Source organism: Orcinus orca, chromosome 2 (assembly GCF_937001465.1).
Source record: "Orcinus orca chromosome 2, mOrcOrc1.1, whole genome shotgun sequence".
Lineage (NCBI taxonomy): Eukaryota > Metazoa > Chordata > Mammalia > Artiodactyla > Delphinidae > Orcinus > Orcinus orca.
In genome coordinates, this window is record NC_064560.1 from 6,521,416 (window position 1) to 6,533,545 (window position 12,130).

General features: G+C 37.0%; 1 protein-coding gene and 1 long non-coding RNA gene across 3 annotated transcripts in view; one reads left to right on the forward strand and one right to left on the reverse strand.

Moving 5' to 3' along the window:
• The window catches only part of LOC117196125 (uncharacterized), a 224,209-nt gene that overhangs the window by 157,513 nt on the left and 54,566 nt on the right, over positions 1–12,130 (reverse strand). The window contains exon 7 of the long non-coding RNA XR_004476189.2: positions 8,095–8,196. This is a non-coding gene — a long non-coding RNA (uncharacterized LOC117196125). The remainder of the gene's footprint in view (positions 1–8,094; positions 8,197–12,130) is intronic.
• ITGA8 (integrin subunit alpha 8) overlaps positions 1–12,130 on the forward strand; it is a 178,849-nt gene that overhangs the window by 48,687 nt on the left and 118,032 nt on the right. For both annotated transcript variants that reach the window (XM_033403460.2, XM_004278600.4), the window contains exons 12-13: positions 8,013–8,218; positions 10,656–10,847. In XM_033403460.2, the coding sequence (XP_033259351.1) occupies positions 8,013–8,218; positions 10,656–10,847 (398 nt within the window). The remainder of the gene's footprint in view (positions 1–8,012; positions 8,219–10,655; positions 10,848–12,130) is intronic.

Here is a 12,130-nt window from a genome sequence, read left to right on the forward strand (position 1 = left end):
TTTCTTATGTCTTTACCACATCTGCCACTTCTAAGACAGGACTATTTTACTTAGTTTTATCTTTGATTTTATGAACTAAATAGTCCTTGGCCATTTGACTTCCATAGCCATTGAAGAATCTGCTCATCTTCCTTCACCCTTTAGCACATGATATTCATAAAACATTTGCACATAAATATTTTTTCTCCTGACAGTGCTTTAACCAACATACTAGTGACCCCCATGCAGAAGATGAAATAATAATATTTTTTTTTCAGTTTATGGCAGTAAATTATAGTTGAGCTTGGATCAAACAGCATGATAAACTGTGGTTGTATTTAAATTATTACTTCAAAGAAAATTGTTATTAAGCAACTCTCTGATCCACGAAAAGCACCTAACTGACAGATAAGACAAATGATTAAATAAGAAAACGAAAAAATTGAGATGAACTGATTATTTATCCAATAAATATTGTTGGAGCACCTACCATATGCCAGGCATTGTTCTTGGGTGCCCAGAATGTAGCTGTGATTAAGGAAGAATAGGTCTCTGCTTTCATGGAGCTCACATTTCGGTAAGAAGCAAATATCTGAAAAATCTGAACTATGTTCCCTTATCTGGGCTACGTCATGGATAGACATTAGCTATGACCTCTACATAGCTAGAAATGAACTTTATTTATTATGCGGTACCGTATGATTGGAGATAAATTTGCTAACTTTTGTACCTTTTGGAAAATAGCTTATTATTCTTTCATTCAACATATATTTCTTGAGCATCTTCTACACACTAGCACTGTTCTAGGTGCTGGGATACAGCAGAGAACAAAACCGAAACCCGCACCCTCATAAAGGTTATACGGTAGTTCGGGTGGGAGCTACAGATAAAAAAATAAATAAGTCAAATAAAGATTATGTTAGATGGTGATGAGCACTACGCAGGAAGAAAACAAAAACAGAAGGCCGGAAGCAATCAAGATGTCCTTTAGTAGGTAAATGTGTAAGTATTCTGCGGCCCATCCAGACAATGGAATATTATTCAGTGCTAAAAAGAAATGAGCTATCAAGCCATGGAAAGACATAGAAGAACCTTAAATGCTATTACTAAGTGAAAGAAGCCAGTATGAAGAAGCTTCATACTATATGAATCCACTAGATGACATTCTGGAAAAGACAAAACTATGGAGACAGTAAAAAGATCAGTGGTTGCCAGGTTTGGTTTTAGCAGCCATGCTCTGTTCATTGGGTCTCCATGGAGTGAGGCCTTCTGGGAGCCCATTGCCATAAGCCAGGCGAGGCAGGACAGTGGCTTGGACCAGAGCAGTGGCAGGAAGAGTAGAACTGGTTGCACTCTGGGTCTATTTTGAAGAACGCAAATCTTATCCTGGATAAGATCTGTGAATGAAATCTTATCCTGGATAAGATCTTATCCTGCAGATAACTGAAAATGAAGTTGCTTTAATCTTCAGCTGTCTGAATTGTGGAAAGGAAGTAACAATTAGGACCACCACTCAAAATGAGCAACCTGGATGGACCGTATCTGTTATCAGAGCCTCTTAGTCATTTAGAAAGAAAATGGTGGAGGAAGAACCTGAGGTCCAAAACATGGCGTACTGTCCAGATACAGGAAGCCCATTCTTTAGTGAAAACAAAAAGTCCGACACTGACCCTTGGGATAAGTTAGACACACTTCCTTCAACACATAACAATACAACACGCACGAGGGCTTCTCTCCTGGGAGCCAGGCAGCATTTTTTAGGGCACAGATCACCCAGCGTGTTTCGTTCTGTAGTTCACTCCCTTTTCAATCCTTTCAGCTTTCCCTCCCAGTGTCACAATATGCCCTGCAGGGCACCACGACCTTCCTGAAAACACATTCATTCTAGTCTAAAGTTTTGTGACAACGTTTATAGGACTTTTTTTTTTTTGCCACATTAAGAAAAAGAAAAGAAAACTTGTGAAAAAAGGACCTCATTGGTTTCAAACGTAGGAATTTTCCAGTAATGATTTGTTCTTTCTTGATGTTCTTAAAAATTGCTATGCACATCATTTCTTTTTATTAGGTAGTATATTCTGAATTCTTTAGACTGCATTGAAAAATACATCTATTATCTTAATACTGTCATTCTTAAAGAAAAAAGTACCTATAGATTCTCAGTCTGTATATTGTTTGCTGCTCTAATTACTTAGATGCAACGTACATTCATGTTCCCATAATCAATGAGTGTGCTCTGGAAGCCACTGAGAACATTGCATCCCAAATAAAGATAGAGAACTCACGTGAAGTCTGAGATTACAATAATGCATATATAACTTGCCATCATTTTTGCAGCACCTGTTTTTCTAGAACAATCACTTGATATTGTTGGCTTTCAGATAGACACAAATAGGGAAAACATGGCATCTTGTGTTTCTAGGTTTATACTTGATCCCAGGACGGGGGCCTGAAAACCACTAATTACTGTGACAGCCCATGTCTTCACCTCCTGGGGTGGATATTCATCCCCAGGGAAGGTACAACACAAGCCATCAGGGCCGAGACATAAACCTGTAATCCCTCAGCAATCTTAGCAGAATGAGGAAAACAAAGGCAGTAAATCATGCAGTGTCAGTGACTTTTCCCAAGCTCCTGTGATGGCTCCACGCCAGGACACGTGTGGCCTTGTTTTGAGAAAGAATGCTTTTGTCATTCTCAGCTTCTGACAAGATTTCTATCAGGGACCCTAAGGCTAGAATGGGATTTGCAGCAAACACAAAAGCTCTGTCTCAAATAAAGTTTTCCTGGATATAAACCTCAGGTGGTTAGCAGTTTGAAATGCAGAAATCTTGATTCTCCATTGAAACAACTGAAGAACTTAACATGCTATTAAGCAATCACATTTTATCTTTATCATGAATGATTAGCAGACAGTGTTTTTATTTCTCTCAAAGTACCTTTATGTGTAATAAGTCTAATAGCACAGGACAATCTGTACTACAATCCAATGAAACTACCTGAAATTCACCAATGAGGAAACCGAGACACAAAAGTTCAGTGACTTGCCCAAGAGCACACACTAAGCAGGGGAAGGTCTTGATTCATTCAGAGCTTTTGCTGACTTACCTTATAAATTTTTTGTTCACTTATATACAGAGAACTCTTTACTAAGCTCTATAAAATACCTAGTAGGAAAGCATATATATAATTGCAGTCTTCAAGGGTTTAAAATCTGTAAGAATTAAGAATTTTTAATCTAGTAAGTGAGTACAAGGACTGACATGCCTCTCATTTACTTTTAAAAATTGGGAAACAGATAAATTAGTATACTTGTCACTGAAGAAATCCAACAATAACCTGTAAAATTGTTTTAAAATTAAAAACTATGTATATTTAAGGTGGACAACATGTTTTGATATACATATACATAGTGAGATGATGACTGCATTCAATCTAGTTAACATCTCCATCTGTGTGATGCATCTGTATCAGCCAACTGGGTGGTCCATCCATCACATAGTTACCGTGTGTGTGTGTGGGGGGGGGGGTGTCTATATAGTAAGAGCACCTAAGATCTACGCTTTTAGCAAATTTCCAGTATACAATATAGTGTTATTAACTATAGCCACTATGCTGTACACTGGACCTCTAGAACTTATACATCCTACATAGCGGCAACGTTGTACTTTTTGACTAATATCTCCCCATTTCCCCAATCTCTCCACCCGTGGTAAGCACCACTCTACTTGAATTGCACTTTATAGATTCCACATATATATGCACATGTAGACCTATCTATATTCATATTCATGTAAAAACATACAGATATTGTCTATAACATGTATACAGATATACATATACATACACATATAGAATACACATGGATTTCAATGACCTTAAATAAGGGTTGGGGTAGAAGAATAGCATATACATGTGTTTAAGTTTTTACTCTGTTTTGCTCGTTGATAAGAATCTGTTTATTAAGTGTGCATTTTATTAATTTCCATTATTCTTATAAACAAGCTCATACTTCCACTTTATAAAAATATAAAACCATAATTTCAGTTATTTTCACCCAAAGAACTTTAAAATTGTCTTTGATAATGCTAAAAACAACTGACTGATAAAAAATTCAGTTATGAATGGTTTTCAGCATCATGGCATATAAGAAAAATCAGTTTGTTTGATTATATTCAAAGTAGCCATACTAGGCTGCTGCATTTGACCAAGTCATTAGTTTAACTCATAAATAATTTTAGAGAGTCTATAACTCCAATTTTTAAAAAATTCACAAAGCCCTTTCTAGCTTTCCCACCATTTATCAGTGATTAAGGAATTATAAATGAGCATTAATCAGCAGAGTTTCATAACAGAATTGAGATTTAATTCCCTTTCTTTACCCAATTTCTAATTTTCCAGTAGCCTTTTTTTTTTTTTTAATAGCCTGAATCTTTCAAGTTTTGGACCTGAGTGGATGTTGTACAGTGACTCGGAATAGGATTGAGAGCATCACTCATCTAGTTGATCATTCACTGTTCAGAAGTTAGGACTCACATTTTGTGGAATTGAACCAGACTTCCCTCTCTCCATCCGCGGGAGAACTAAGTACTATTGTACGTGAGACTACCTAGTGAAGTTTCTTTCACAGTGTATGTCATCCTCTCTATCCACTGTGCAACAAAAGCGAAGTCCCTACAAATGCTCCAAAACCCACCATCAGGGAAAACAAAAAAAGACAGTGTCGTTAAGTAATGTGACCAAATAAACAAACTGGTGGGGATTTCTCCAATATTTTATTTAAAAAAATCTCCAGGTGTTACGAGTGGACTGCAAAAGTTTAGACCAAACAGTTAACGTGCATGCTGGTTGGTGGTTGATCTTGTCAAGCCTGTGACTATGTTGTAAAACATAAACAAGCTGGTGAAATTAACTTCAGTTATCTTAAGATAGCCAGAACTACAAAATCTTTCAATGTAAACTCTGTTAGGAATTTCTGGACAAATTTAACAGCAAAGGGAGATAGTATTTTCCTCTTGAACCTAAACAAGCAAGTCTGTTTTTTTATTTTCTTATGGCTTTTTGAAACAAAATATTCATACTATTTCAGAAATTCAAAGAATTACAGTTTAATCCATTGGATTGTTTTAGCCTCTGCGGGGGCCAAAAGGAACTAAATTTAGAGTCTTAGCAGTTAGTTAACTTGAGAGCATTTTAGAGAAAATTTATTTGAAAGGAAGCAGCTTTGAGTAACTGTGTTTTGGTGCTAGATTTACTCCAAGTGGGTTCTCTCATAGAAGAGAAATCATTATATTCAATTAAGTAGAAAATCTAGAAAATTAAAACATAAAGAAATTGCAAATTAAATTGATTTCTGTAACATAAATGATAAGCTATATTTGTTCTCACCTATCATAAAACAATTATATGGATTAGATATCAATTCTAGTATACAGCCTCCTAACCTGCATTCTCTTAATAACTACATTCTGCGAATCAGTCACAGGCATTAGCATGCACTATGGACTATTGTGAAAAAAGAAGAAACAGAGAACTTTATATGTTAAATCAACATATTAAACACCATTTGGCTGCAGAAAACTTGAATTCAGATTCTTCATAATGAATATTCTCACTGATGGGTTCCCTCATCCCCCCTCTCTGTTTATCACTATATTTATGCTTTGCTCCTCAGGGAAATATTTATAATGTTTTGTCTCAAAGAACATGTGAAAGAATGAGAACCTGCACCTTGCACTGTATTATTAGAGTGGACATAATACTTTTTTAGACATAAAAAAGAGACAAAAATAAAACCTGTGTGAATGCTACATAGAGATGTAAAGAAAACTCTGCTCAAATATTGGACATTTCAGATAAGATGAAATTTAGTGTGTATATCCTACTTTTATAAAATGCCTTTACATAATAACTTAGATCTCATCCAAACTACCAACATGACACAAACAGAAAAGATGGTTTTTAGTGAAAACCTCATCATAAATATTGATTCACCATTATTCTTTCTTGAGATTACATGTATATGTTTAAAATATGATATACTTTATATATATTATATATTCTTAGAATGGCACCCAGTCTGTTACACAACTACTTTTTCGGAAGCTCAGTAAAGAACGTCTTTACTAATAAATATTTTTAAAACTTTAAACTTGAATTGGGTATATTCTAAAAAAGGATATGACAAGTAAATTTTGAAATAGCCTAATAGCACGCATGGCCTACCGCAATGGTCTTTCAATGAGTTTTTGGCCCTGTGGGATCGTAATCAGAAATACATTTAACATTGCAACCCACTACGTACACACAACTGAAACAAAAGGTTTCATGGAACAGTATTCATTCTTAGTATGTGTAATGCATTGACTCATATTTTCTATTGTATTCTATTTCATTTTTATAATTGCTTGTCAAGACCCATTAAATTGATTTCACAATCCACTAATGAGTTGCAAATCAAGATTTAAAAACACCAGCCTAGACAATAATATATATTGTGACTCTTAAGTGGTACTGCTAACATAAAATATTATTGACACTAAATGCAAAATATTGCACAAGGCACATTGAATCAATTGAATCCAAGACAGTTATTGTCTCTCAGCTTTATGAGAACACAATTATAAATTAAGAACAAATGTCTTTCTCCTTTTTTGGCGTTTAGAGCATTTTAGAAGCCTTACACTTAAATATCTAGGGAAATCTATTTCTACGAAAATAAATCAACGTTGTCACAATAGTCCAAGAATCCAAAGATCCCATGGATGTGCTAATCTTTCACAAGCATAGGTCCTTGCATTTCTAGAACTCCACACTGTTGGCAGTGAGAAACATAGTGAGGTAACGTGTCAGTCCCATCATGTCCCTCAGGGACCAATTGTATGGCTTTGTTCCTTCTGTTGAGAATGAGAAAATGGCCCTGCTCAATCTCTGCACTAGAGAACCAGTGGTTTTAGACATCTTTGAACTACAAGGCAGCAACACACACAATTAGGTGTTTAACAAATGTCTCTTCATACTGACAATAATAATAACAGAAAGAGAGGCAACCAGGTTCCTCCAGGGCAAAGACTGAGGCCTGGAGCAGCCCCAATTCCTGCCTTACTCTTGGCCTAGATAGAGCACAGAAGCACGGCAAGTAAATGCATTTGGAACATTTTTTTTTAAGAGTTTTTTTTTTTTTTTTTTGATGCGGACCATTTTTAAAGTCTTTATTGAATTTGTTACAATATTGCTTCTGTTTTATCTTTTGGTTTTTTGGCCATGAGGCATGTGGGATCTTAGCTCTCCGACCAAGGATCGAACCCTCACCCCCTGCATTGGAAGGCGAAATCTTAACCACTGGACCACCAGGGATGTCCCCATTTGGAACATTTTTAAGAAAACGTTTTACCTAAGTGTGTAGCAATCCAATTGCTATCTCTTTCTTGAAATTTTTTCAGCCTGAGAAATTATCTACTGGTTGTCTGCTATAATATCTACATCTACAAAGAAAAACTATAAAGTCGCATTTGGGAGGAAAATTTTGTTTTCTAGCTTTCTAGCCAGTATGAGAACCTTCTCTGGCCTCTGTTTTATTTGAATGGAGGTAACAAGAGAAAAGAGGAGGACAGACTTTATTTTAAACCTTATTACTGCAAGAAAACTTCATAATATAAATGTATAGTTAACTAAATTATAGACAAATTCTCATCCATGTTTAGAAAAACCTATTTTGGTCTTTCTGATACGTTTTACTTGTGTAAGTACATTTTCTGGAAATGCACCAAAGAGCTGAAAAGGGTGAAATAGCTGTGGTTTTCTTAAAGTAGTAATTTTTAGCATAGCTAAAAAGTTCAGTGTGATAATTTAACAACTTTTATTTTCTTATAGCATTCTATTCCGTAGACATAACAAAGCAATGAAAGAAATATGACAGTTGTAAGATATCCCTTGGAAAAGGAAATATACCAGTGGAAATGTACTAATCTAGTTGACTAGAAATCTACCCAACAGCATCTCATGTCTCTGCTGACCTCTTTCTTTGTTCCCTGCAGAATGGATGACATATTGATCGGGGCACCTCTCTTTATGGAACGTGAATTTGAGAGCAACCCCAGAGAAGTAGGGCAAGTTTACCTGTACTTGCAAGTGAACGTGCTGGTCTTCAGAAATCCGCAGATCCTCGCAGGCACTGACGTTTTCGGGAGATTCGGTAGTGCTTTGGCACATTTAGGAGACCTGAACCAAGATGGATACAATGGTAATTTACACCAATGCATGGAAATTACTTATGTGCCACAATTTCATGTTACTGTTGCATGACAGAAACAAGAGACTTCACAGTGGTGTGTGTGGTACAGTTCTTCTGATTGGTCTTTAATAAACTATCCAAAATCTCAAGGCAATTTAAACTTTAGTTTTGGCTAACATAGATGTTACATGGATATTTTCTCATGTTGATTTAGGGTGTCATATGACAGCTCTAAACAAACAGCAATTATTTTTAAAATTGACGTATAGATTTATGACCTGAAGAGACCTAGAGAATGTACTATATGTACAGAGTCAAAACAAATAAATACATGTTGATACATTAGCAAGTGTATTGCCATCTGAGTAACTCATATGGCTTACGTACAGGTTATGCTGAATTGTAATTGATCTCTCAACTTCAGCTTAAAGGCACCTTCAATGTTCGTTATTAAGCAGTGTTAAATTCTTAGTTTAGGTTTGTGGTTCTTTAAGTTAGGAATTTATGAATGCCTTCGAAGTACCCTCTCCTCAGAAAAACATGCCAGCTCACACAAAATTTTGCATACATTTTCAGGACCTTTAAGTTAAGAACCAAGGTAGACTGGGTTTCTTGAAGTTCCAGGGAGTAACAGGAATTTGCTCCAACAAAATAGCCTAGAGAGTATTCCCATCAAATCAAAGTATTCATTAATACTTTCAGCAACTGGCCACGTACTTTTATGATTTCCTTGAAAGAACACGTCTCAGCAATGTATAGTTAGTAACTTTTAAAGTACCATAAGACATAAATGCATACTAAAAGCTCATGGTTCCAGGGAAACTTTTTAAAAAAGAGACAAGTTCATCTTGAACTGATTTGTTGCTTTCAAAAACTGCCCTATTCCTGAGCACCAAATGAAAGAAATAATGCTAAATTATCTGTGTAGTCATCTTTTTCATCATCTCTTCTATTTGTCTTTTCTCTCAAACCCTTAATGATACTTTTAAGAGCTAAGAGAAACATTTCTAACAACCTAAGAGGGGTTTTGCCTCTCTGAGCCTTGGTGTCCTTAAAATGATGCCAAAATGAGACGTAACCAGGGGACAGATATAAATTCACTGACTCGGAGGATGTGAAGAAAGTACCCCTTTCCACCTACCATATGACAATATCTTTATTTTCCACAACGATCTGAGTTTTTTGACAGTTTATCTTTACCTGTTAAGTGAAAGTGGATTTATGATCCTTGTTATGTAGTGAAAATCAGTTTACAATTCATTCAGTCTTATCAGACTTAGGAACAACTACAAATGGATGAATGACAAAATGAGGACACACACCATCGTCCGCAGCTCGGGCTGTTATGTTACTGTGCTATTGGCGCTCTTTTTCATGTAAACCTAAGTAGTTAGGTGTACTGTTTCGAGCAATCCTGATGAACACAATATATGGAAGGTAGTTTTCATTCACTGCTATGTTTAACAGGGAGACAGGCGATAGGGTTCTCTCTCGGTTTCCCAGAGTCCTCGCCTACATCATGGGAGGATGTAATCATTCAAGGATATAATATTTGTGAAAGAGGTTATTTTTTTAATTTTTTATTTTTTTGCGGTATGCGGGCCTCTCACCGTCGCGGCCTCTCCCGTTGCGGAGCACAGGCTCCGGACGCGCAAGCTCAACGGCCATGGCTCACGGGCCCAGCCGCTCCGCGGCATGTGGGATCTTCCCGGACCGGGGCACGAACCCGCATCGCCTGCATCGGCAGGCGGACTCTCAACCACTGCGCCACCAGGGAAGCCCTGTTTATTTCTTTTAACAAGAAACTCTTAAGTACTCTGCAAAGGTGCCTCATCTGGTCCACGCAGCCCATTAATCTGACTCAGCTCTTCCCTATTACTCACTAAGCTCCCACGTAGATCACCTTCTGGCTGCTCTTCAGGTGGGCCAAGCTCCTTGCATCCTTGGGCCTTTGCACAGTCATTCCTTCTGCCTGGAATGCTCTTCCTTCTGATTCCACGTGGTCAGTTCCATCTTGTCCCCAGATTTCAGTTTCAAGATCAGCCTTAGAGACACCTTGTCTGACCACTTCATCTAAAATAACAATCCAATCACTCTCCATCATATCAGTATTTTTAAGATTCTCTTCATAGCATTTGTCACTTTCTATCTTTTCTTGATTATTTCTTTATTCAAATTGTCTATTCCCTGCACCAGAATATAAACTTTTGAAAAGCAGTGTCTGGTTCGCCGTTGAAGCCACTGTGCCCAACACATTATAGGCACTCGATACATATTTCTTGGATGGATGAAAGACAACAAATAATTTCCTCTTGTTGCAGTACTACAGAGTTTCATGGAAAACTTAAGAAGCCCTTTGGGCTGTTTGGTACTGCTCTTCGATTGTACTTATTTCTCTTTCTAAAATACTCTTCTTTATTTAAAAATTGTGTGTCTCTGTTTGTAGACATCGCCATCGGTGCGCCCTTTGCAGGCAAGGACCAAAGAGGCAAAGTACTCATTTACAACGGTAACAAGAATGGCTTAAACGCCAAGGCTTCCCAAATCCTGCAAGGAGTGTGGGCCTCACAGGCTGTCCCTTCTGGATTCGGCTTTACTTTAAGAGGAGATTCTGACATAGACAAGAATGATTACCCAGGTAAGTTCTTCTTTCTTTTCCTACAACAGAGTCTGCTTCCTAGAAAGAGCTATTCTCTGGACGATGCATCGTGTTTAAGCGGTTCTCTTGTACAGGTTAAGGCCAAGCTTGCCCATCACACGGGTTCTTTGGGTACCATTCCAAAGCAACTTTCATGAGACTCTGAAGACAGACAAAACAAACACTCCTTTTCCTGTCAAGAGAGGAAGTTTAAAAAGCAAGATGGCTTTTTAAAAACTGCATTGGACATAAAACTTAGCAACTTTGCAACAAAAGTTTGTTATTTGAAACTCCTCAGTAATTTGGTCTCCATTGACAACGACAGCCTGCATCAGATAACTTTTCAGAGCAATTAATTTTAACCCCATAATTCCCTGTTGAGCTCACAGCTCCTATGAACTGACTTATGCACCTCAGCATTTCTGTCATGAGCTCATGGTTTTGGAACATAAATAGTTTCCAGCCACGTCTGGGGGTTTTCCGAAGATAGAATGACTTTTAAAGCAAAGCATAAAGAACTGGTTTGTGATACAGATCATTACCAATTTTTGAATGCTTAATTCACAGTGAGGATTCAGTGGAGATCCATACAGCCCAGTGAGATCATTCATGTTTTATGTACGCTGTATGAAAATATAGATTTGTCTTAAAGGATTGTTTCAATAATCGGGGTTGTTAACAGACAACATTAGACTTCTTGGTTTTGTGGTTCAATTTTCCCTTTTATGTTGGTTATTTTAAGATGGTTTCAAGAAACAGTTAGAAATCATTAATAGTTCACTGACAGCTTCAACCCTTTATTGAGACCTTGTCTCTTTCCATCAGCCCTCCCCTAATTGAGTATTTTCCATACGTAGAGCATTTGCTGGTTTGGGGCATCACTCCAATAAGCTGACTGCCTAAATATACATCACTAATTTCAATCCTTTGACTTTCTCTTCCCCTCCAGGATTAGGCAAAAAGGATTCTGCAACATATTCTTATAAATTTGCCAGGAATTTTCAATGGCACTAACACAGACGTTGTAGTGGGCTCAAAGCGGATTTAGAATTATATTGTATATGAATGGGTCCTCCTTATGGCAACTGCAAGAGCATCTAGTGAAATTCATTTTCTTGGGTTATATTACACTAGCCTAATCAATGATTGGTTAGGTTTTCTTTTGGGGAGAGGAGTCTCATACATAATATATTCACTTTTAAATAATCCAAAAATTAGATCCCCTATGTGATTTCTTCCCAAACTATGTCAGGACGATTCATGAAATTCAATTCCTGGGTCAC